A 23,783-nucleotide genomic window follows, 5' to 3' on the forward strand; every position below is an offset into this window, starting at 1 on the left:
AATTATGCTAAACACAAACACAGTCACCCTATTTTCTATTTGTTACAGTTAAGTCTTCTTGTTGGTTATCTTCTATTAACACCTTTAAAATCATGTTTTACGTTCAAATGATTACGATTTAAGATTGATTTTGGTTGCAAGATAATTTGAATCAGAAATTGAAAATTTGATGAAATGAACTTTGTAAGAACAAGGTTTGAGTTTCAAAAAACATAAGGATTTACTAAGTAAATTATGACATTTTGATTGGTAAAATGTGTGGAGGAAAATAGCAAAAACAGAGAAAGGATCGAACGACTAAACTAAGTTCTTGGCAGTCTCAGCAAACAAAGATAGCTAAAGCTCAGCTGGAGGATGGATCCAAATCTGCATGTGGACTGATCTTAGCCTTTGACACCAATGTTAGCTATGAAGAACATGTATCACCTTAACATTTCATTGCCTTCTCAAAATATTGAAAGAAGCGTCATAAAAAACTGAAGGACTAAATTTAATTAAAAAACATTGACGAATTAAAATTAGACATTGGCGATGGTATAGGAAAAAAAAAGTGTCATTAATCTTTTAATAAAATAGCTTATGAACATTATTGGTTAGTTCCCTAGTTGTCAAGAACCAAATCTAACACGTGTCCTCGCCTGATTCATTTGATTGTTGTTTATCTTCTGTTTCTCCCAGAAGAATACACAAGTTAGAGAAACTCAAATTCCTGGAGTGTCCATAACAAATGTATATGAGCTCTAGCATATACTCAGTGAGATGCCAGAATATGCAAGCTAAATATGTGCAAGATTTGTCATTTAAAAAAACAGATCAATATTAATGTCCTATTATTAAGTTTCTTGCTGCAATTCTCATTCAGATTTTGCCACATATGCTCTTAGAATGATAGTAGAAAGAAATGTGAGAATGGAAGAAATAAATTTTCTTTACTAGTATTAACTATTAAGGAACCAAAATCTGTACAACAACCAGGCATGCTTTCATTTCATGGCATACAAAGTGGCATCTCTATATTACTTCAAAATAATGCAAAATATGTGTAATAGGTCTCATGTATTTCCTCTCCTATGAACGAAGAGGAGAAGGAGATAAGCTTGGATTAGGAGTAGCATTGCTGCTTGAGCTTGTGTCTTTGGAATCGTGAAGATGTTCCAATAATCTCACCACCTCATTTATGTTTGGTCTAAGTTTCTGTTCTGTAGATAGGCATTGAATTGCAAGGTGAGCTATTCTCTTTGCTTCGCGCTTTGAGTATTGGCCTTCTATGCGAGCATCCATAACTTGGGAGATCTTGTGTTTGTTGGTGAGGAGTGGTTTGGCCCATTCAACTAAACTGTGCTCCCCGCTTGGCCTGTTGTCATCCAGTGCACGTTTCCCTGACATGAGTTCCAGAAGAACAACTCCAAAACTGTATATGTCACTCTTTTTGGTTAGGTGACCTTCACAAAAAAAGACAATGGGAAAAAGGTTAGGAGTGCATTTGTTGGAGATCCCATATTGACTAATGATATGGCAAAATTAGTATATATAAGTGTTCAACAACTCTCACTTCATGATTCTCATTTAATAAGCTATCATCTGGCATTGAATTAGGTCTAAACTCAAATTCTAAGAGGGTATCAGAGACAATGGGAAAATAGTTAGGAGTGCAATTGTGGGTTCATCTTTTTGGTTCTGTTGTTGTGAGCTTCTGCAGTGATTGTTGATTTAGAGATTAATGATTACTATGGAGAGGAGTAACAGCACACCATAGATGGGGAGGGGAAGTGTAACTAATTTACTTAAAATGAGAGGTTCAGGTCAAGCTAAGGCTTTGAAATTTGAAGTTACTTTCTGGATTTGAGTTGAATTGTGGAGAGCATGAGAAATCTAAATGCAGTTAAGAAAACTCCAATTTTTAATTGGGAAAGCAGGAGGTTGTCATACACCTACTATTCCTAAAGTTCAAGTTGTTAAGTGAAGACATGTGAATGATTAATATTACATATTATAACATATCCCTACATTCAAGTTCCCTTTAGATTTGAAGTGAAGATAACGTAGAGGTCCACTTGTGTTGAAATTTAGCTTTTTATTGGAAGACACTTGGTTATATATGCTCTGATACTATATCATGCACCAATATTCCAAAAACTCAAGTTGTACGCGGAAAGAACTAAATTGAACAGATGCAGACCAACTTTTTCCTATTAGTCTAAACATATTGGAAATGCAAGTACAATCAACATTTTGGTTACACACTATTCAGGTTTCTGCATTAAACCCCCAAGTTTAAATGAATATCGACTAATGCAAGGTATGATCATAGGATGAAATGTGATACTGACTTGAAGAAGATTTAAAATACCTGTGGCTATATACTCAGGAGCTGCATAGCCATAGGTGCCCATTACCCTTGTAGAGACATGGCTCTTATCACCTTCGGGTCCATTTTTTGCCAACCCAAAATCAGAGAGTTTTGCATTATAATTCTGTTGACAAAAAGAAATTTTAGAAAGCCTATCTAACTAATAATATCTATCTCTTAAGCTAGTATGATCAATGTGATTCACTTACAGAATCAAGTAAGATATTGGAAGTTTTGAAGTCCCTATATATTACATCTACTTCATCACTGTGAAGAAATGCAAGACCCTTAGCAGCATCAAGAGCAACCTTCATACGGATGTTCCAAGAGAGTGGTTGAAAGTAAGAACCCCCTGATCCAGAAACATAGGTAGATATGAGATTTTGAAGTGCTTAAGGTACTAACAAGTAAACAAAGTCAACCCACAAAGCAACTTACTCCTGAACAAGTGATTATCCAAACTACCCTTGGCCACAAATTCATACACCAAAATCCGGTGATCATCTTCTAAGGAGTAACCAATTAGTTTCACAAGATTAGGATGACTGAGCTGCCCCAGGTAGTTGATTTCTGTCTACACAGTACAAAGTTAATCAGTCACAACATTCACAATAAATATCTAAACTACCAGCATCTGTTTTGCTAGAAAAAATGCTAACAACATACTCTCTAACACATTCTTTTAAACATACTTTTTATTGTTAGTTGAAATTTATTGGAAATCATGAAAATTCGGAGGTCTCACTTCTCATTTAATGAGCTCCGCTCATAACTTTGTAATTGAAATAAATTTTAACCAATAACACAAAGTGTTGAAAGGACTGTGCTAAAGAATGTTACTGGCACTCCTTAATTTACTATATACATTACAAAAAAACAAGGGTGACAAGAAACATGTCTTGAAACTAACTTGAAATTTATGCCACTAAACTTCCAAACACCGAGCAAAGTTCCAAAGCGTAAAAGGCCATGCCAAGTGAAAAGTGGCACTCACCAACCATTCAATGTGCCCCTGGTTGCTTTCTTGGTTAAGCCTCTTCACAGCAATGACCATTCCTGTCCCTGGTTTAGTAGGGGCAAGTGTATGCTCATCGATCCACCCCTTAAACACACAACCAAACCCACCTTCGCCCACCATACTATCCGGACGAAAGTTCCTTGTAGCAGTTCTTAGCTCATTGAATGTGAAGTTCTTCAAATTGCTGGCCTGCAATATCTCATCCTCACTTTGAGGAGTTAGAAGCATAGCTGAAGAGGACACCTTGCTGCTTAAACAACTCAAATCATTCTCTTCTTTGCTACCATCCTTTGAATTCAAACCTGCCCATATCAAAAGAGAAACATGGATTCACTACAGGCCATACATAAGCACTCTATAGACATACTCAGGGAGGGAAACAATTTTTCTACTAATCATCTCAGTAATGTTATTGCTGTAGTTTAATTCATACACTTCTCTTTTACACTTCATCATTTCTTTTTGTAAAAAATTAAAGCATAAGAAAAGAAGTTGAGGAGTAACATTATTGCAATCTTACACTACAAAAGCTTTTTCTTCAAAAAATAAAAAGGGAATAATCTCTATTATCAATTTTTCTCACTCTTTCTTGTCTACTTTTAACTTTTAAAAGCAATGGTTGGAGAGATCACGATCGTCGAGTTCTCTTGTGAACTTTATAAATCACATCCGTTAACTTTATTTTATTGCATGATAAGCTTATCCTTTTGAACTGAATTTAACAATTTTCGAATCCTTAGTTCCTTTAAATGTGCAGGGGATCCAAGTTCACGGTTGAGACACTGCAGATGAAAGAAAAACTCAATTGAAAGCTATTTATGGGTAATGGGAGACATTAGTTTAATAAATTTTTAGACCAAGTTCCTCAATCAAACCAATAAATCTGTTGCATTTGTTATCAGGGTGTTTCTATTTTTATTTCTTTTGGGGGTAATAATCACACATATCTTCGCAATTCTGGTATAGGACCATTATAGACAACAAAAACTCGAATTAAAGATCACTTATTAAGCTAGAACAAACTGGTGTCAATTGATCCAAAGTCTTTCTATTTTGCTTTGGATGTACATAACTCATCATATATTTTTCATCTGAAGCAAGTCTTCCGTGGTGTTTGTGAGTCAAAAACATTGAACGCATACAACCAACAAAGTTGGAGCATTCAAAAGTCCAATATAAGCAAACAGAGTTAAGAAACAAGCTGATCAAGTTAAAAAAAAGGAAGGTGGGAAGAACAGAAAAAAAGAATGATACCATTACGTGGAGGGCTCTCAGCTTTGATCTTTGAAGGTACACTAAAGAAGCAACCCATGAACCCAGAGCTAAGCTAAAGAAAGAAAGAAAAAAAAAAAAAACGTCTTGTCTCCTTTTTTCTTCAGTGTAACCAGATGCAGCTACAAGTTGAAGTTTTCAATTTGGAACAGAGAAGAAAGACTTGGAAAGAGAAGAAAGAAAGCAAGTATGTATGTATGGAAGTGTGAAAGCAAGAAAGTTTCCACGTGAAAGATAGCTGTCAGGCAAGGACTAATGGTATCTGCAAAATTCAAGAGTACTATTGAGTTGTGTTGGAAAGTTTTGGTGTGAATGATGTTATGTTATGGCCTTATGGGGTTGTTTTCTTGGAAATTTCATTGCACTTTATTAGACCATAGAGAAGAACTAATCAGAACGGTGTTGTCCTGGCCGCCACCGTAGTTTGGTGTGAGAACCACTTGGAGGAAAGAGAAGACCCACATACATATTTATTGCTTTGCATTGACTTGCTTTTTTATTCCGTTTCATATTACAACCATGAGCTTTTGGAGTATTTAGGAATATAATTAATTTATTGAATTTTAAAAAAATTTAGATAACTTTTATTATATTTTTTATTTTTAAATAATGATTTATTTATTTTTTCTATATATTATTTTTATTAAATATTGATTAAGAGTAATCTTAAAAAAAATGATGTAATACTGATTTTATAAAATGATACATCTGAATTGGCCAAAATATTCGAGAATTCGAATATATTTGGATATTTTTCTTTGCACGTGCTTATAAGTTACTATAAATTAATTTAAAGTAAATATTCGTTGTGGATTCTTATATAAGGAAAAATAATTAATTTAATATTAATTAAGAAAATTATTTGATATTATTTAATTTTATTAATCTCAAATAAAAATATTTCTAAAATATTTTTCATTGAAACTTATTATCATAAATAAAAAACCATTAAAAATAGAAATAAAATTAAATAAAAGATATTTTAAAATAATAACATTAAATAAGATAAAATTAATTAAATTTATTTATATTTAAATCTAACAAATAATATTATATATATATAGAGTCTAGAGGAAGTTGACGCAACTACCACCATCATAAGTCAATAACCATACACGCTTAGACCATTAGATTCGGTATTACTTTTCAGAATTCAATCCAAAAACACTAACGCACGTTTGTTTGTTTGTTTTTAATCTTATAAAATAAGTTAGGGCAAAATGCTTAACTAGATTATTTTTTTACACTAAATTATCGAGGGGACAGAAAGATTTTATTTGGAAAACATTGTCGTAATCATAGTAATAATTAAATAAATGTACGTAACGAGGCTTATCAGTTTCGTTTTTATTTTAATGGGTTTGAAGTTTGAAGTCAAACCAAGAGATTAATATGTGCCCCTTCCGTGACCGGAGCAGTGCTATTGTGGATTTGTGGCTTACTTTCTCACGTCTTTTATAATGGAGTAACCATATATCTTTATACAAACCATATATCTTTATACAAATATCAATAAATCTTCTTAATATTTTATAAGAAAATGTTAAATACATAAAAAAAAAAAGTTTAAGAGGAGTGCAAATGGGTTGGGCTTAACTCATAACCTTGTCCAACTCAACTCAATTACATTTTTATAGATTGAGTTGGAATTTTCTTAGTGAATTCAATTAAAATTGAATTAAATAATGAGTTCATGAATTTTAAATAAGATCAAACTCAATTCAATTAATCACATAATAAATATATAATAAAAAATAATATTTACCTAATGTTTTTTGTGTGATATGTTAAAGATTGTGTGTAATAAAATAATTTTTAAAAAAACACCCCTAAATTCTCACTCTTATTTATTTGCAAGTCACAATAATTTATTTTGATTTTGAAGATTGGGTCATTGTAATTTATAAAACAATTTTGATGATTTTGAATAACTAATTGTGAATTGTAAAATATTGAAGCAATTAGTATAATTAAGAAGCAGTAAAGCAATATTTAATTATTGATTACGAGGTTTTGCTAAAGTTAAAAAAGTAATGATTATTTTATAATTATTCAATATGATAAACCAACTCAATCTAATCTAATTAAGGCCGGTTGAGTTACTAAAAAAATAAAAAGTAAAACTAATTTAATTTAATTTAACTCAATTAAGTTTAATTAAATTAGGTTAAAAATTAGATTAAATTCAACTCAATCTAACAAGTATCACTTACTCCTCTAACATTTAATATTTTAAAACATAAAAGTATTCAATATTTATCGCATAAAATAAGTAAGACGATTAATCAAAAGACATTATAGGAAATTTAGAACTATTATAAAAAGAAAAAAATATAAAATAATAAAAAAGATGATGTGACAAAAAGATACAAAAAATATTATCAGAATAATATTCCTCTTTGCCTTATACTACCATTATATTGGTTGCGGTTGCTGGGCACCTTATCCTAATTTAGGGCATGAGATGGAGATTGATAGAAGAAAGAAACTTGCCTTATCACTTCAGGTAAGGGTGGAAACACGACAAGGCTTGGTTAGGCATAATCTTGACGTGAATTAAAAATATAAAGCTTTTATAAGCTTGGTCTATTTAAAAGCATAGCTAGACCTATGAGTTTATTAAAAAAGTCTATTTTACGATAAATATTATATATAAAAGAAATCTAACGACTATATAATAAAATTTTGAAAATTCGTATAATACTTTTTTAAATTTAATATAAAGAAAGATACATGTTTCCTTTTTAATTTGTGTGTAAAAAAAATAAGTTAAAATTAATTAGAACACACTAATATGAGATTAAAATTCACTAATCACAACTATCCAAGGAAGAATTATATTTGGAGCACTTTAAGTATTCAACAAAATATTATAAACAAAATAAGCAAGGTACGTAAAATATCATATGTTCCATTCGATAATCTAATCTTAATGTTAAATAATAAAATAAATAAGAAATAAAAACTAAGGAAAATTTATGTATATATATATATTAAACAGGTCCGACGGGTTTAACAGATTTTTTTAAAGTTTAAATTTGACTTTTTTATTTAAATATATTTTAAAAAAAATGAGTTTGACTTTTATAATAAATAAGACAAACCTGGAAACAAATCGGCCTAAAGACCTTTGATAGGCGGTATGACCCATTTTTATTCCTAACTCTAGGTCCTCACTCTCAGGAGGCACATAATTTATTTTTTTTGTGGTTTAGCAGGTCGCAAATAATCTAGGTTAACTAATGATATAGGACGAAAATCTTCTCTTTAATTGCCCATACTTTAAAATTTACAATTATGAATGAGTCTATTTGTTGCGATTCATGCATACTAGCTCAAAATTGACTTTCTCGTTACCAGAACAACGATAAGGATGATCATTGTGGGAAAAGTATTGTTGAAATGAGGAATTGAAGGATTTCACTTTCTCTCTGCGTGTTTTGTAATTTGCAAACTTTGATGATCAAAAACCGAAGGATTGAAAACTTCAATTGAAATTAGAAAAAGTGATTCCTTTAACAATAGAATAGTGAATATACATTTGACCAAGTATATTTTCTAAATAATAGCTTATTTTTATCAATTTAAAAATATTTTTAAAAAAATGAACCACTATTACTGAAAAATTATTTTTACATCTAAGTTATATATATATTAATCAAAATAAAAAATTTAAAAAAATGGCTAAATAAAACTAATACGCATACTGATGATGTATTTGAGACCATGAAATAATAAAGAAAATAAATTAATATGATACTTTTATAATTTTTTTACTAATATAAGTATGATTGATATAATAATAATTTTATACATATGTGTGTGTTGTAATTTCAGTTTAAGTTTAATTAGATACGTTTTTAAAACTAAATCTAAAATTAGAGTTTTTTTTTTTTTACTTTTACGAATTTTAGTTAATTCAATTAAATTTTAGTAATCTGTTAGATTTGATTTACTTATGACCCTCATTATTTTTCTGGCTTTATATAGAATTCTTTTGCAAAGAAAGTAAGTATTCTTCATTTGGAAGGATCAAACGTCCCAAGACTTGCACATATGGGGTATGACTGTACTGTATCACAAGATCAATGTGAAGGATCGTTGTAAACTAAAGAGGAGGAATAAAAACATGACAAGCTTGTAGACTCTGCCTGACAAAATAGCCAGTGCTCTAAACCCAGTGGAATCACAATTTTCCAAACATCTATCTCTGTCTACCATGGCAGAACTTGTGAGTTTCTTGTTTTGTTTTGATTTTTAGAAACTCGCGAGTTTATAGTACTGGCCGTTGGTTCACATTTGATCTACTTTTCCAATTTAGCACTCACAATTCGTAAAGGGTGCAGTGAAGCAAGCATTCTCTTCTGATATCTAGCCACAAGCACCATAAAAAAAATGTCAACAAGTGATTACGAGTTAATAAAGATCGAGGTACCCGCCGCATCTTGTCACTCGGCCTTGTAAACATTTTGTTTCATTTCCCACCAATTATTTTACATTTAATCTGAGATATATGTTCGTATTTCGCTTGCACAGACGTTTGTTCTTAAAGCACACATGAACTGTCAAGGATGCATGAACAAAGTAAGGAAAGTACTCCAAAAAATTGAAGGTAAGGTCGAATTTTCTTCTTCTCTAGGTCAAAGTTCTATACTCACCTCTAAGAACTATTGAATCAATTATGTATAAACTTCTCATGTCATATATTATATGTTGTAAATATTCACAATACGACCTGCAAAAAGAAGTGGGAAAAAAAAAGTTGCAATAAAATATATTACAAAAACTATAATGGACTAATAGTAATTGAAAATTGAGTCCTACAATCCATTGGTACTTTAAGCTTTAAGGGTATATGCATTTTTCATTTATTTTTCAATAAGATCCGTTTTCCTTTGCTTCGTGGCGATGAAAACTCTTGCATGTTGGGTGGTTAAGTAACTTGGAGATTTTGAACTTGGAAACTAAAGAAAAAGCGTTTTCCTTGAAGCAATTTTATGTTTTATTCGTATTTTCTCGTCAGTTAGTTGGAAGTCATGACAAACATGGTTTTCAAGGCAAATTGGGGTGCATGCATAAATCAGTTGTTTTTCCACCCCCATGATCAAAGCTAAAGAGCAACCCACAATGATTACAGCCGAAAAAAGTTGGAAAAAAATACCATATTAGAGGTTACTTGTGCAGAAAAAGATCTAAAGGGAAAAGGATGAGTGCTGATGTAAATGTTTGGAGCTTTGGGCCAGTAAGAATGGTGTCAGAGAGGGGGGGAAACAAAACAGAAGAAAATTTAAAAGTAATACCTTTTGAATTCTATTTCCCTGTTTAGTTTCTAATTGCACATGTGCAGGTTGAAGATGTAAGTTAACCAATTTCCATTGTTTATCTCCAGGTGTCTGTAAAGTAGACATTAATGCAGAAGAGCAAACGGCAATTGTCACAGGCATTGTCAACCCATCCACTTTGGTCCAGAAGTTGGCCAAATTTGGCAAGCATGCAGAGATATGGGATGCAGGATACAACGGTGATCAGAACAATAACCAAGCTCAATTAATAAATGATCACAGTGACTATGAAAATCAGTATATGATTCCCACCTTTGGCGAAAATCACTGGGGACCCCAATGGGGTTTTAATGCTGGCTTAGAGAATAGTGAAACTATTTATGCTGGCTTAGAGAACCAAGAATGGGCACGTAACTTCCCTGGAGAGTCATCAACTAGCAAATATGGTCATCAACCATCTCCTATGGCCAACATACATGAATATCATCATGAATTCCATCCATCAAATATGATGCAGTTTTCTTCCCATATCATGGACCTGAACAATTAACATCCACATGGAGGATGCCAACTGATGTGATGATGAATGCATACATGTGACAAATCAATGTCATTTCTCATTGCCTTTTAACTTTAGCTCTTTTACTACGGTTTAGAAATAGCCTAATAACCAAGTTCTCCTATAAAGCCATCAAATTATAAGAAAGCATATCAAATCAATTTTAAGAACTTTATGCCAATATAGAAAATTAGACAAGATATATCCATTTTTCCACCTTCACATCTAAGCTCGGCATATTTTAATTCTTATACAAAATTTTCAAACATTATCACTAAAACTCAAAAATATATAAAAGAAAATATCACCACAAAAGTTTTCATACAACAAAGATGAAATTCAAACTTCAAGCTCATTAAATATACAGTCCAAACTCAGTGCAAGAGTTTAAGAATCCTTATTAGTTAGACTCAATTGACAACTCAACCTAGTGAAAAACATGTAGCAAAATTAGCAATTCAATCTCATGTTTCCATGTCAGTGCAAAGATATTTGTATAATACATTTCTTTTACTTTCTCAATATCAACCAAAGTTGGGATGTAATCACTAGATATGAAATTGTGAAGACAGTAAAGAAGGGAATAATAAATTCAACTAGCTATTCTTTATTTCAACCTTTACCAAACCCAACATAATTGGGTCATATTGGTAAATAATAAAGTTAGTTTTTAATAACTTTCCAATTTCTATATTTAACTGCTGATGTCCTTTCAAAAAAATTTAATACAGGCAAATACATACATGTTCAAATCGTATCACCAACTTAGCTGTATATTTCAGCTTTAAGTTTTACCTGTGGGGTGCAAATATCATCCTGACTTTGAATTAATCTAATCTCTAAACTGGTTGACTCAGGATCATGTCCAGCACTTTTGTAGTCACTGAGTGTCCTGTGCAAAACTGCCTGCACATATTGGTGAACCTCAGAACTGTTAATTATCTGTTACTAAAACTTGGGGGCTCATTCCACAACATGAATGCCAGAGTCTAAAAATCTCAATTAATGTTACTAGTAAGAAGTAATAAATTGGTCAAAATATTTTGAATGATAGAGGGCCTTTGTTAATCCAAAAGTACTTGCACAATATCAGAAGAAGAAAAAACATAATAAGATTAAATGGCACACATCAAGAAAATAAATACCTGCAAGCTTGACACTGCAAGTTCCGCAGCAATCTCAAGGTTGTCTGGGTATTTCTGAAATTAATAAAGACAAATATTTATCACTATTATGAAATTACTAGTAAGACCAAACAATAGTCATAACTCTTAAGTAAAGGTAATACATTGCTCCAACCAAGAAGAAGTGCAGTCATGAGATCTCCCGTTCCCTACAAACATAAGAACATAGTTAAGGTTCTAGTTATTGAATGTTTGAATCTAAACAGAGTGGATTAAAGAACTTTATTGAATAAATTTATAAGTTGGTTTTTTGAAAATTTTCTTGAATGATTTTTTTCCTATTTATCCCCTTTGGGCTTTGGATAAACTTCTTACTGTCTAACAAGCACCAGGTTAAACAGATTAAGATTTAATAGCAATTAAAGTAATATGTCCTGTTGGCTGTGCTGAATTTTTGCATGCAGAACCATGTGGCAGTCAAGCAAGGCTTTACATGGGCAATGATGATAAAAGGGTGAAAATTTTTTGTGGCTAGTTTGCAATAGTGTTTACATGGTGTTTATGGTGAAGATTAACCCTAAACCACTGCATTCTTCTCTATTTTCCCAAGGACATAAAGATATAGCTACTGCAATTAAGATGCAGTTTTTTAAAATGAAATACATGGTGTTTTTAAAATTTTACACAATGAAAACAAAGCAAAGGTGATTATTGGAGCTCTAAATGCTAGTGAACAGGAGATCGTGCAGCTCAGATCTATTTAAGGAAATAAAGTGACATATTCTTTGATACTCCATAGATTACAGATGTAAAATCATTGAATAATTCAAGCTGAAATTACCCATGCTTGACACCAAATAAATTTTTGCCATTCACTTTAAAAAATAAATTAAAATTGTAAAGATGAATATTGGCAAAACCATATATAAACAGAAGTATTTGTGGAATATTCATACCGTAAAATAAGCTGGTATTTTTGGAATAACAATCTTAAATTGTCTGGGAGGCTCTCCCTGTCGGACAAAGATAAAACAAGTTAGGTTGTTACCATGAGAGCACAGTGTGTAGAGAACAAAATCATCATTGAGTATCTGAGTATATAGAATTTAAAAAGTGGATGAAGGATGTAGAGAAGTATAGACTTAACCACTGAATGTATATAATTAAACAATTAAACAATAAACAATGATCCAAAGACAAAAACAGTTTTTCATGCATTCTTAAAAAGAGAAGTGTTCTCACTTGATACGCTACCTATGATAAAATAAGTAGTTATACTTAAAATATAGAAAAACCAAATACTATTTTATATGTACAAAATACAAATGCCCAAACAATAATTATATCAGAATTTGAAGTCAGGGACAATCGGGAAACAAATATTAATTTTCAATTTCTTTCATAAGAGATTTTAAGAATGTGATAAAATAATCTCTTGTTAGATTGTTATTAAAATACTAATGGTGGATTATTAGTTGATGAAATGACACATATACAAACATTAATGATATTTTAAATTCAATTCAATAGCTTGTATGATTATGCAGAGACACATTACATTCCTACATGAATAGTGTATTACTCTCAAAGTGCATATACACAAGTACTTCTCCCATGGGAGGAACAGGTCCAATATGCATGTACATTGAATTTTACTTCAGCATACTGTTGCAAGCTGCAATGTGATAATGATGTGGTTTGTGCACTAACTATCACCACTCACCACCTTTTTGGTTGAACCACTCAGGTCAGTGTGGTTTTCAGAAAATTATGGAATTGTGGAAAATAAATTTTACAAATCACTGTCAATGCTCAAGCCATATGCAAACATATTATGCAAGATAACTATGAAAATTTAGTAATTTTGATCTCCATTATCACTCATATCTGACAACAACAACAATAACAAAGCCGTATCCCACTAGGTGAAGTCGGCTACATGGATAACACGACGTCATTCGGCATGGTTAAAAACCAAAGTTTCATATCACATATCTGAAATTAGAAACAAAAATATGACAATCAACAAAAGCATTATAAGCAGCATTTATTTCACCTTTTCTTTTTGATGACTGCCAATGAGGAGAAGAATCCCGTCTATATTTATACTTGTAATTATGACCTGAAGAGCATATACATCAGCTAAATGATTGAGAGTAACAGACCCTCATCTACACTTAAATGTGACATCGAAGGACCATTTTGATCCTATAATGGAAATAAATGAATTAATGCTACTGGATTTCCTTCAAATTAAAGGACCATTTTGATGTCATTTTAAGGGCCAAATTGATGACAAAAATGTGGCATTGAAGGACCAATTCAATGTTGCATATATCTTGAAGGACCAATATTTATAAATGGAGGACTGATGTGATATCACGTATATCTTTCGAGGACCAATTGGACATCCACTCTACAGAATATAATAATAGTTCCAATTTTTTTATGTATACCATATATCAGGGCTTTCTATAAAATAACAGGCCCATATTCAAATTATAAAGTGAAACTTCAACAGTATCTACATGAGACCGATCAAAGGATTTCTTGAATTGCTTTTGGAAATCCTAGGCGTGATTAAATATATATATATATATATATATATATATATATATATATGATTTACAATCTTTAATATTAAAATACTAGGAAAATAAAGAAACTAAGAAATTAGGAAAACAATACAAGTCACACCCTGATTATTTGCAAAAATAAATAGATTAAAGCCCAATATACAGTGAACTGAATAGAAATGTTAAGGAGATACTTTCCAACAGATCCGATCAGTGAATCTTTTCTTTACTATTGGAGTCAAAACATGGTTTTAAACTTAATCGAGAAATCAATTGGCATAACTTGGAAAAGTATAAAACATTTGTGACTAATTGGTCAAAACAGATGCCCTTGACTATTAAAACAACAACAGTGATAAGCAGTTTCCAGACATGGATCAGAAGGGAAAAGACATGACCAGTACAACAGCCTATGTTGAAAGGAGAAAGTTTAGACCAAGAGTTTTCAAGGATCCCAAAAAAGAAGGGCATTTTTCAACATACAACAATAAAAGCAAACCTTTGAAGGCCCAGCTGCATGGAGAAGCCTACAGGCCTCCTGGCCATGTCCTTCAGACTGAATCCTATAATGAGTATAAAGCTTGAATACTTAGAAGGCAAAACATATATATTGTGGAGATGCTCAAACAGATTGTATATGCACTAAACTGATTGTAACAGTGGTGATAACAGATAAAGAAAAACCAAAACTCAAAACTACCTTTGCTTGATGAAAATATGTTTTCAATCACTTGCTACATTCTAAATAACAAGATAATTTGTGGGTGGGTGTTGGCTCTACACCCAATTAGTTCCATGAATGACAAACCACAAGTATATTTCCAAGGAACCAACAAATGCCAGCATGCCTTGGTGCATGGCACAGCAACATCAAACAGATTGTATATGCACTAAACTGATTGTAACAGTGGTGATAACAGATAAAGAAAACTCAAAACTACCTTTGCTTGATGAAAATATGTTTTCAATCACTTGCTACATTCTAAATAACAAGATAATTTGTGGGTGGGTGTTGGCTCTACACCCAATTAGTTCCATGAATGACAAACCACAAGTATATTTCCAAGGAACCAACAAATGCCAGCATGCCTTGGTGCATGGCACAGCAACAGCGCGCAATGGACATTCCTAAAAAACTACCAAGATTCTTTACCTCAATATGGGCATACCCACACCCCGCACAAACAAAAATGCATCAATATGTATAAGTTGCAGCTCAAAATGGAACCTTCTCTAGTGTAAGCAAATCAATAGTATTGAAATCATACAGCAGCACATGGACTCCAAATAATTTCATTCGGAGTTATGTTCATAACTTAATCTCAACAAAATTAATCTTTTATGCCCAAAACTTAGTCAAGGACTTTTTGTATTGAACAGAAGGAAAAGAAATTAATGTGCTATAATCTATACAATAGATAAAAGAAACCAACAATATGGAACATATAGAACAGGAAAAAAAATTATGCAATCTTAATTGTTATATAATTACCTAAAGCCTGTCAGTAGTTCTGCTTCAAACTGGTTGGGAGTCAACATTGAAGCTACTGGAACAACCTGCCAAAATGTGTTACTCAGATGCTAACACTAGGAATATACTTCTCAAATAAAAATAGGATACACAAAAGGGAAGTATGCCTGTATCATCCTATAAAAATAGGACCCTGTTAACTAAGCAATAAAATATAATCTTCAATTATAGGTGAAGGCATAGAATAGTTCACTTCAGTCATACCTTCTCACGATAGACTGATACTAGCTCTTGAGGAACATAAAGCTTTCCTTCATCACCCATCACTGGATCACATACTGACAAGGAAGCACAATTTGATTAAATGTAAATATACATATATGGATTTATCCTCTAAAAAGAAAAAAACAGGCTTGAGGTTCAAGTGTCCAACACCCAAAAAAGAAAAAGATTGAAATCATTTTCCCCAGGTTTCGGTTGTCAATACTTAATAAAAATCACGACAAAACTGCATTCGCTATCTGGAACACAAACTGTAGTTGAGACTTAAAAAAGTGTAGTCCCTGTTGGCTACAACAGGATGTAAGTTATTTCTTCAATTTCTCTCTTTATGTATAAAGAATTAAACTGTCATTCATTGTTCCTTTTAGTAATATCTAAACATTTCCATAAAAGCTAGGTCAATATAAGATGGTCTGATGTTAAAACTTAAAAGTAAACCTGAAAATGATAAAGGAAAACACAAACATTAAGGCCGGATCAGATAACTTATCAGTGCAATTTTATGCGGCATATCAAACAAATGCCAAGTATTTTCAATATTCTCACCATACGAAAGACCTGGGTTTGTTGACCGAAGTTTGCTGACAACTTGCAATACAGTGTTTAGAAAAGACTCTGAACCAATATAACCTGAAAATACATGGATTTGGAATAGGGAACAAAGGAAGTAATGAAAATAGGGAACAAAATAAAACTGCAACAAACTGACAGGTTAGTGATTGAACACGACTGACAATATTACAGTAGTGTGCAAAGTATATCATAAATAGCATAACAATTATAATTTTGTAATACTAAAGGGAATATTGCAGGATGGCTCAACAATAATACATAGTAATGATATTGAAAAAGAGAAACTTAAGTTTGTCACCCAAAAAAAAAAGGAAAAAAAAACTTTTTAGAACACAAGAACTCCAACATCCAAAAAGAATATGATACTCAACAGACAGTCAAAGAATCATTTCATCTACTTTCAGTAAGATCAATTGAAGCATTTCATCAAGAGCTGCAAAAAAAAGTTCAATAAGAAAGACAGGTTGCCACCTATCATGGCAAAACTTGAATCAACTGCCTCCTTTACCTATATAATATACAGTTCGTGAGGTATTTTAAAATTAAAATACCTGTTAGCAAGTGAGTATAGAACAATAAATCATTTCCTTCAAGGCCTTCGATTAGATCCCAGAGTTGCTGTCCATTCAAAACCTGACCCTTAAACGTCGGATATCCTGCATTATAGCCATCAAATTTATCAAACCACAACTGCAGAATTACTTAATCAAGCACACCATACCACACCAAAACTTATTCACGTTGACAGACAGCGTCACACCATAAATCAAGCCACAGAGTCCTGAGAAGCTGAATGAAAAATTAAAGACTCAGCTTGCCTGTATGATTCGAAAACTGCACGGAATTAATTGGATCGACATCATATCCCAGTAGTTGCAGAGGGAAGACAGCGGATTTATTACCAACATACCCCTGAGAATAATAGCAAACAGCCACAAAGTCAAGGTAATTACATAGCAAGCTGCATGCAATTGATAATAATATCAAAGATTACTGCAAATTGCCAAGAAAAATCACGAATTCCATTTTTCTCAATCCAAAACAACATGCATATAAAAACACATAAACCTTAACATCTTTTCACCCTATTTAATCAGTTATCAAAGCATTTGATGTATATAATTAAGAGCATCTCTATAAGTATCGACTTTAATATTGCCAACATTGCAGTTTATTATTCTTCATTTCGACATTCAATCGGCGACACGTTAAACGAATATTTGATGCAATCGAGGTAAAAAAAAATGCTGAAGAGAAAAACCTGAACGGTGTGAGATTGAATGCTGAGAACTCGACCGGTGTTCGAGGGAAGAGCGAGCGAGAGGATTGGAGGCGCCATGCGCGAATTCCTCGAGTTTCGTGCCCTTGAAAATTGGGAGAAAAAAGAGAAGAAAAAGAAAACGAAATGGGAACCGAAAGCCAATACAGCGAGGCTGAGAAAATTGAGAATCGGAAGAGAGTGATTAATTGATTTACCGGAAAATGCTCGTTTGTGGGGAAAATCTGAAGTTGAGTGAGAGCGGAGGCTTTAACAGCATGGAACAGTGTTCAACGTTGAGCCAGCCAACTCCTGCGTCTACATTCATTCCGATGACGATGACACTTTTCATATGTTAATAATTTGTATTATTACCAAACTGCCACCACACGGGAAGGAATAAGAGATTCGAATTTTTTTGTCATGTAACTGAGACATACTATTGTACAAGTTTGTTTAAGTATAAGTAGCAAAATTCTACAACCCAATTCAACCAACCTAACTTATGTTTAATCTGTTAAAAAATGGGTCAATTTAAAAGGATAAAATATATTTTTTTTATCCAAATTGATTTTTATTTCCTATCATTTTAAATAGATCAATTCGATCTTTATACTTTAAAAAATAGGTGTATTTAATCCATATACAATAATGACTAAATGATTAAATAAAAATTAAATTCATTTATTTTTTAAAGTATAAAGACTGAATTTATTAATTTAAAATTATAGGGACTAGAATTAATTTTGACTAAAAATATAAGAATTAAAAACATTTTATTCATTTTTAAAAAAATCAATCCAAGAGGTTGATCCAACCCAACCTATCTTCAGACTACAAAAAAAAAAATTAATTAGATCAGATTAGGCTATAAGTTCGTTTAGAGAGCAGGCTAAAACTCTCAATTCAATTTACCCTATTTAGCAAGTTAAATGACTCATTTTTGGTGAATCAAACTCATTTTTCTATTCATGTGCTTAAGGATGTTTTAAGATATCATTTGACTTAAATTTAGTTTTTTATTTTTTAAGAAATAAAAATTAGATCAAACAGTTTTTTTAGAAAAAAAAAAGTTCTTTAAGCATTTTAAAAACTTGAATCAAAGAGTTTTTAGAAGAAATAAATCTCTATAATTCTTTTTTCTCTTCCCCTCTTCTCTCTCTATTTGCTATTTTTATATTTTAAAAAGGAAATAAAATTATCTAACAATTTTTATTTTTATTTAAAAATTATTTTTTTAGTTTTATCCTAAATAATTTGTTTAAAGTTGAGATTATCTTTTTTTTTACATACGAAATAAATAATAAAATGATTAAATAAATTCAAGCTCAATACAATAATATTTACCATATTTGATGTTTTACACTATTTAATCACCTTAATTCAAGCAAGGAAAAATAAAAATAAAAAATAAATATATTTTTAAAAATAAATTTTAAAGAAAATTATATATATAAATATATATTATTTATATTCACTCATTTTTTTTCTGTTTTTTCAATTAAAAAAATAGATAAAAGCAAAACTAGAGAAAGGAGAGCTAGTGGCAACGGGCTTCACATGGATATGTAGTGAAATGTAACAGAGACGAAAAAGAAAAAGAAAAGAACAAGATGGGACAATTTTTGACAACTTACGTCAATTGTTTTAAATAACCATAAAAGATATGGCCATACAACGTCGGATAGTATAATAAAGTGTTTATGTTTTGTCGATATATAAAGAGCCGAAGTTGCTGTAGAATATAGTAGCAGAGAATCACATCCTAAAAGATTGATATACCAATATCAAAAATGCTTTATGTTCTTTCTATCACATGTCGTTTGTTAAGATATATAGTTATGAGATGGTTATACCAGAACTTTGAGCTCTAAATGTCAAGTCAACAAAATTTAAATACATGAAAAATGATTTATCTGACAAATTGGAAAGTAGTTAGTTATTTACCAAGCGTGTTTTCTCTTTCTTTTTTTGAATTTAAATAGTATGTATTTAGTTATAAAGAGAAAGTAGTTAAATAATTGCTTATTGGATGCTTAACTACTTTCTCTTTGTCTTTTCTAAATTCATTTACTCCATATATGCATGCATTTTATTTTTGAAACACTTTTAGTTTCTTCACAGTTTACAAACTTATACTTTATTTCCTATCTAGTTACATTAGATCTAGCACCTTCTATTTCTATTCTTTGGTAATTTACTCTCCTTGCCAAATTTCCTACTATTTACTAAACTTAATTTTTGTTAGTTTATTCCTTGTTAATCTACTTTTTCTTCAAAAGGTTGATTTGTTGTCAATTCATTTTTTCTATCAACACGTACACTACTCTTCACCAAATTTTGTCACTATTTCACTTTTCACACTTGCATAAGATTTCTAAACTATTTCACTTTTCACACAAGATTTCTAAACTATTTCACTTTTCACACTTGCATAACATTATAAAAAATCCCACATGGAGTTGCTAATCCTGATGTGTAGTATCGGTGTTATATAACTAACTAGCTAGAAAAAGATTAATTTAGTATTTGACGATATAAGATTAACTAGTAATTTTAGGACATTAATTAAAAAAAATTAAAAAGAAAAAGTATTTAATGTAAAAATTACAAGAGAGTATAAAAAGAGTCATGATCAATACCTAATTTTACACATCCAATAAAATTTTTATACTTTTAATTTTTTAACCAATAACTTAAAGACACTAGTTAATATTTATCTTAATTATTTGGTGACAAGAAAAATCATTCGTAACCATATTTAAATTGGATCTGGACAACTTTCTTAATTTTGATGTAACATTCAGCATGAAACACAAAAAGGATTAATCATTTTTTTTCTAGAAATAAAATATCCTCATAGTAAAAAAACATGAGATTAACTCTCAAAGTATAGAGATTATTAAAATAAATTTGACATTTTTCAATAAATTTTTCTTCTTACATATAACTAGAAAATCGAATCCAATCTATCACTATACTTAAAGAAATTCAGTCATTTATTAATTATGATAGACTTGTTGATTAAAGTTTGATTGTTTTGGATGTATCAGAACCCGGAGAAAAAAATAAAAGGTCGTTTTAGCAGCTGCAAAGGTTTGACACAAACATTTTATATCATCAATTGAATAGATTGTTATTTTCAATCGACCCAAATTAATAATGATAGTCTTACAAAACTGAAGAAAAGTAGCTTACCCGTTAACTGATTCAAAGTTCAAACAACATGAAATGAACCAACATTTTGGGTGACTACTTGGAATTGACATTCATTAATTAGCCTTTTTAATTTGGTCATTTTCATCAGCGTTGGGAAAACAAATTAAAATTAATAATAATGGGTGACTCATCTTTGCTTCTTACTCTTTCCTACGAAGGTGAGAATCCACCTCTGGTGGATGTGTGATGCACGTCATTCTTTGTGATCAGTTGCAAAACTCGGACAATAACTAAGGTACTTTCTTAGTTTGTGGTTTGTATGGATCCAAAAAGGGGAGGAATTAATTTAAATTAATATGAAAGTGTTTAATTAGAAGTGAAATTTGAAAAATCGTTATATGCTTTTCTTAGATTAATTGTAGAATGTGTCACGTAAGTATATATTGAATTCCATTATCTGAAAATTATATTGGCTACGAATTGAAATTAAAAAAGAAAAAAGAAAAACAATTCTCAGATCTCTTTTGTATCTCCTGTACTAATTTATTGGTTTGGGCTTGGTGCCCAACGTTTGGTTCGATTTTAGTTTCTTTGTTTTTTTTAGCCTTTGGTCTGCTCCCTCCAAAAAAATAAAATAATGAGAATTTTAGTATTCTAATTAATTTATAATGTAAAAATATATTTCATTCTAAAAGGGCATGGGTAAGAAATTTAGGACCTTAGGTAAATTATGTAAGATCCAGTTCATTACTTATCCATCTTTGTTTTATTCTTTTGACATTTAAAATCGTAAAATTATTTATTAAGATTTATATCTTAATAATTGGAACGGTTTACTCTTAATGGATATAAGCAAGGTTAGTCTAACTATGAATGTTAGCAAAAAAAAATAGCAACATAATTAATAATGATGTTAGTCTAATTAAGAAAATGGAAAGAAAAAAAATGAAATTTTTACTCTCCAAAATATGGACATTGAAAGCAGCGCTACATTGGAGGGGGCAATTAGGATTAGCCTCCTTGCTCCATAAAATAGCCTCCATGCATGACTCCATGTGTGTGAGTAGGAGAGGAAATTAGGGTTGACCATCTTAGAATAAACTCTATAAAAAGTATCACAATTACTCTCATTTCATAATCTGAATAATATTAAAGTTTTATTATGAGCGAGTGTGAGTTAATTATTATTTGATTTCCTTTTTTTTCTTAAATTAGAAGTTTGTTGATTCTTATTAAAGACTTTCATATCTTTGTGACTTATGAGTTTTGTTCTTTGTCATCTGATTTCTCTATTCTTCTCTCTCTTTTATATTTTTAACTCTGTGTCTCTCTTTTCTCCTTGTTAATAACCATATACATAATAATTAATTAGGTTGACTGGATGGTTGAAACAAAGAGAAGAGAAGGAAGAGATCATGAGTTCAATTTCTCCTACTAATATTTTAACAAAATTAACAACCAATATTTGTCGATAAAATAAAAAAGAAAAATAATTCATGTCCTATAGTTTAAATTAACTAAACTCACTTGAGTAGATTTAATTTCTTTAATTATTGCTCATTTCCTCATTTAACAACAATATATTTTTTTAAAAAAAATATTATGCTCAGTAAACTATTTTATAATTATTTATAAATTGAAAGATTTAAATATTTGTTTTTTTTTGTATTTCAATTTATATTTTTTATCGTTAGAAAAAATAATCTACCACTAATTATTTTACTATTTTAAATTTATAATTTTTATCTTCTATTAATATTTAAAATTATACGCATATAATGTAGGGAAAAGAATGATATAACTTGTGTCACTAACTAGGCCCGTCCGAGGTTAATTTGATAAATTCTTGAATTGAAATTAAATATGATGCATTTTGAGAATAGATTCAAATAATGCATCATATCGTCCTAATTTGATTCAGTGTCCCAGGTATTCTATTAAAAAATATAAGTTTTTTTTAATATTAACAATTATGTATCAATAATAAAACTTTTTATTTAATAGGCAATATATATTTAGTATAACCTGATATTATATTTACAATGTTATTACTTTTTAAAAATATATCTTAATTTAAATTTTATATTTCTTTTATTTTACTTGAACTATATATAATATTAAGAATTATGTATTATGTTAAAAAATCAAATTGCATAATTTTGTCCTATATGTCTGGGGTTTTAATTGGATCAAATAAAGACAAAGATATACCTATTTCACCTATTTCAACCGGCCGCTTACTCACCTCGATAATATATGAAATATTTACTAATTTTATATACATACAAATTATTTTATGGAGAACATGCAATTAATGGCTCTTATTCCTACCTATCCCATCTCTCTTCCACACATTTCCCCACTTCTCCCATGTGCTCCTCTGAATTTTTGTCTTGGACTTAACCTTTAATCGCTTTCCATCCTTTTACTTCCATATATTTTTCTCACCTTTATTCATGACTACACATTATAAAGTGAACGTTAAAAGGTATACCTTAAAGGTTAGGTTGAGGTTTGGTCTAAGTTATAAGCCTCCATGTCCCTACTGAGGTTTGCTTGGTACATATTTTTCAGGCTTGTTGAAGTAAGCGTAGTTGGTAGGTTTTAGTTTGTTGAAAATGCAGGATCTTCCAATATTGAAACTAATAAAGAAGTCAATGTCCCTTCTAACTGAAAACTATTTCATAAAGATGATTATTGGAGGGATAAATCTTCAAAAAGCTTTGGGTACTGTGTACTGGAGTCCCCATAATTTTTTTCAATCACGTTCATGTAGAATATTATATATAATCACTGCGAATCAATGAACTGGGACTTATCATATAGTCTTAGAGAACAATTATTATTTAAACATCTGAA

General features: G+C 30.7%; 3 protein-coding genes across 8 annotated transcripts; 1 reads left to right on the forward strand and 2 right to left on the reverse strand.

The window, feature by feature from the left end:
- Window positions 1-904: 904 nt before the first annotated feature.
- Window positions 905-5,080, reverse strand: LOC114394866 (receptor-like cytoplasmic kinase 176). 2 transcript variants are annotated; one of them, XM_028356538.1, is made up of 7 exons: window positions 4,623-5,080; window positions 3,952-4,150; window positions 3,345-3,670; window positions 2,789-2,924; window positions 2,560-2,702; window positions 2,351-2,474; window positions 905-1,442 (listed from the first exon to the last, which is right to left on the reverse strand). In XM_028356538.1, exons 3-7 carry the CDS (start codon window positions 3,594-3,596, stop codon window positions 1,069-1,071), a joined length of 1,029 nt encoding a protein of 342 aa, XP_028212339.1. In that variant the 5' UTR covers window positions 3,597-3,670; window positions 3,952-4,150; window positions 4,623-5,080; the 3' UTR covers window positions 905-1,068. The 2 variants fall into 2 exon arrangements, with proteins under 2 accessions (XP_028212339.1, XP_028212338.1); XM_028356537.1 differs by lacking the exon at window positions 3,952-4,150.
- A 3,596-nt stretch (window positions 5,081-8,676) lies between these two features.
- LOC114394463 (heavy metal-associated isoprenylated plant protein 37-like) lies at window positions 8,677-10,553 on the forward strand. The gene is made up of 3 exons (XM_028356045.1): window positions 8,677-9,071; window positions 9,177-9,252; window positions 10,030-10,553. The coding sequence occupies exons 1-3, from the start codon at window positions 9,036-9,038 to the stop codon at window positions 10,470-10,472; spliced, it is 555 nt and encodes a 184-aa protein (XP_028211846.1). The 5' UTR covers window positions 8,677-9,035; the 3' UTR covers window positions 10,473-10,553.
- Window positions 9,086-18,203, reverse strand: LOC114394461 (pyridoxal kinase-like). 5 transcript variants are annotated; one of them, XR_003662775.1, is made up of 16 exons: window positions 17,984-18,203; window positions 17,769-17,871; window positions 17,326-17,419; window positions 17,059-17,163; window positions 16,481-16,564; window positions 15,917-15,990; window positions 15,674-15,738; window positions 14,681-14,744; window positions 13,662-13,727; window positions 12,562-12,618; window positions 11,770-11,814; window positions 11,627-11,680; window positions 11,277-11,387; window positions 10,235-10,341; window positions 9,941-10,098; window positions 9,086-9,375 (listed from the first exon to the last, which is right to left on the reverse strand). XR_003662775.1 is itself a non-coding variant. In XM_028356043.1 (14 exons), the coding sequence occupies exons 1-14, from the start codon at window positions 18,115-18,117 to the stop codon at window positions 10,425-10,427; spliced, it is 1,092 nt and encodes a 363-aa protein (XP_028211844.1). In that variant the 5' UTR covers window positions 18,118-18,203; the 3' UTR covers window positions 10,349-10,424. The 5 variants fall into 5 exon arrangements, 3 of the variants coding, with proteins under 3 accessions (XP_028211844.1, XP_028211843.1, XP_028211845.1); XR_003662776.1 differs by having other exon boundaries at window positions 9,941-10,383; XM_028356043.1 differs by lacking the exons at window positions 9,086-9,375; window positions 9,941-10,098; window positions 10,235-10,341 and adding an exon at window positions 10,349-10,460.
- Window positions 18,204-23,783: the final 5,580 nt, after the last annotated feature.

The sequence above is a fragment of the Glycine soja genome, chromosome 18 (genome assembly GCF_004193775.1).
Source record: "Glycine soja cultivar W05 chromosome 18, ASM419377v2, whole genome shotgun sequence".
Lineage (NCBI taxonomy): Eukaryota > Viridiplantae > Streptophyta > Magnoliopsida > Fabales > Fabaceae > Glycine > Glycine soja.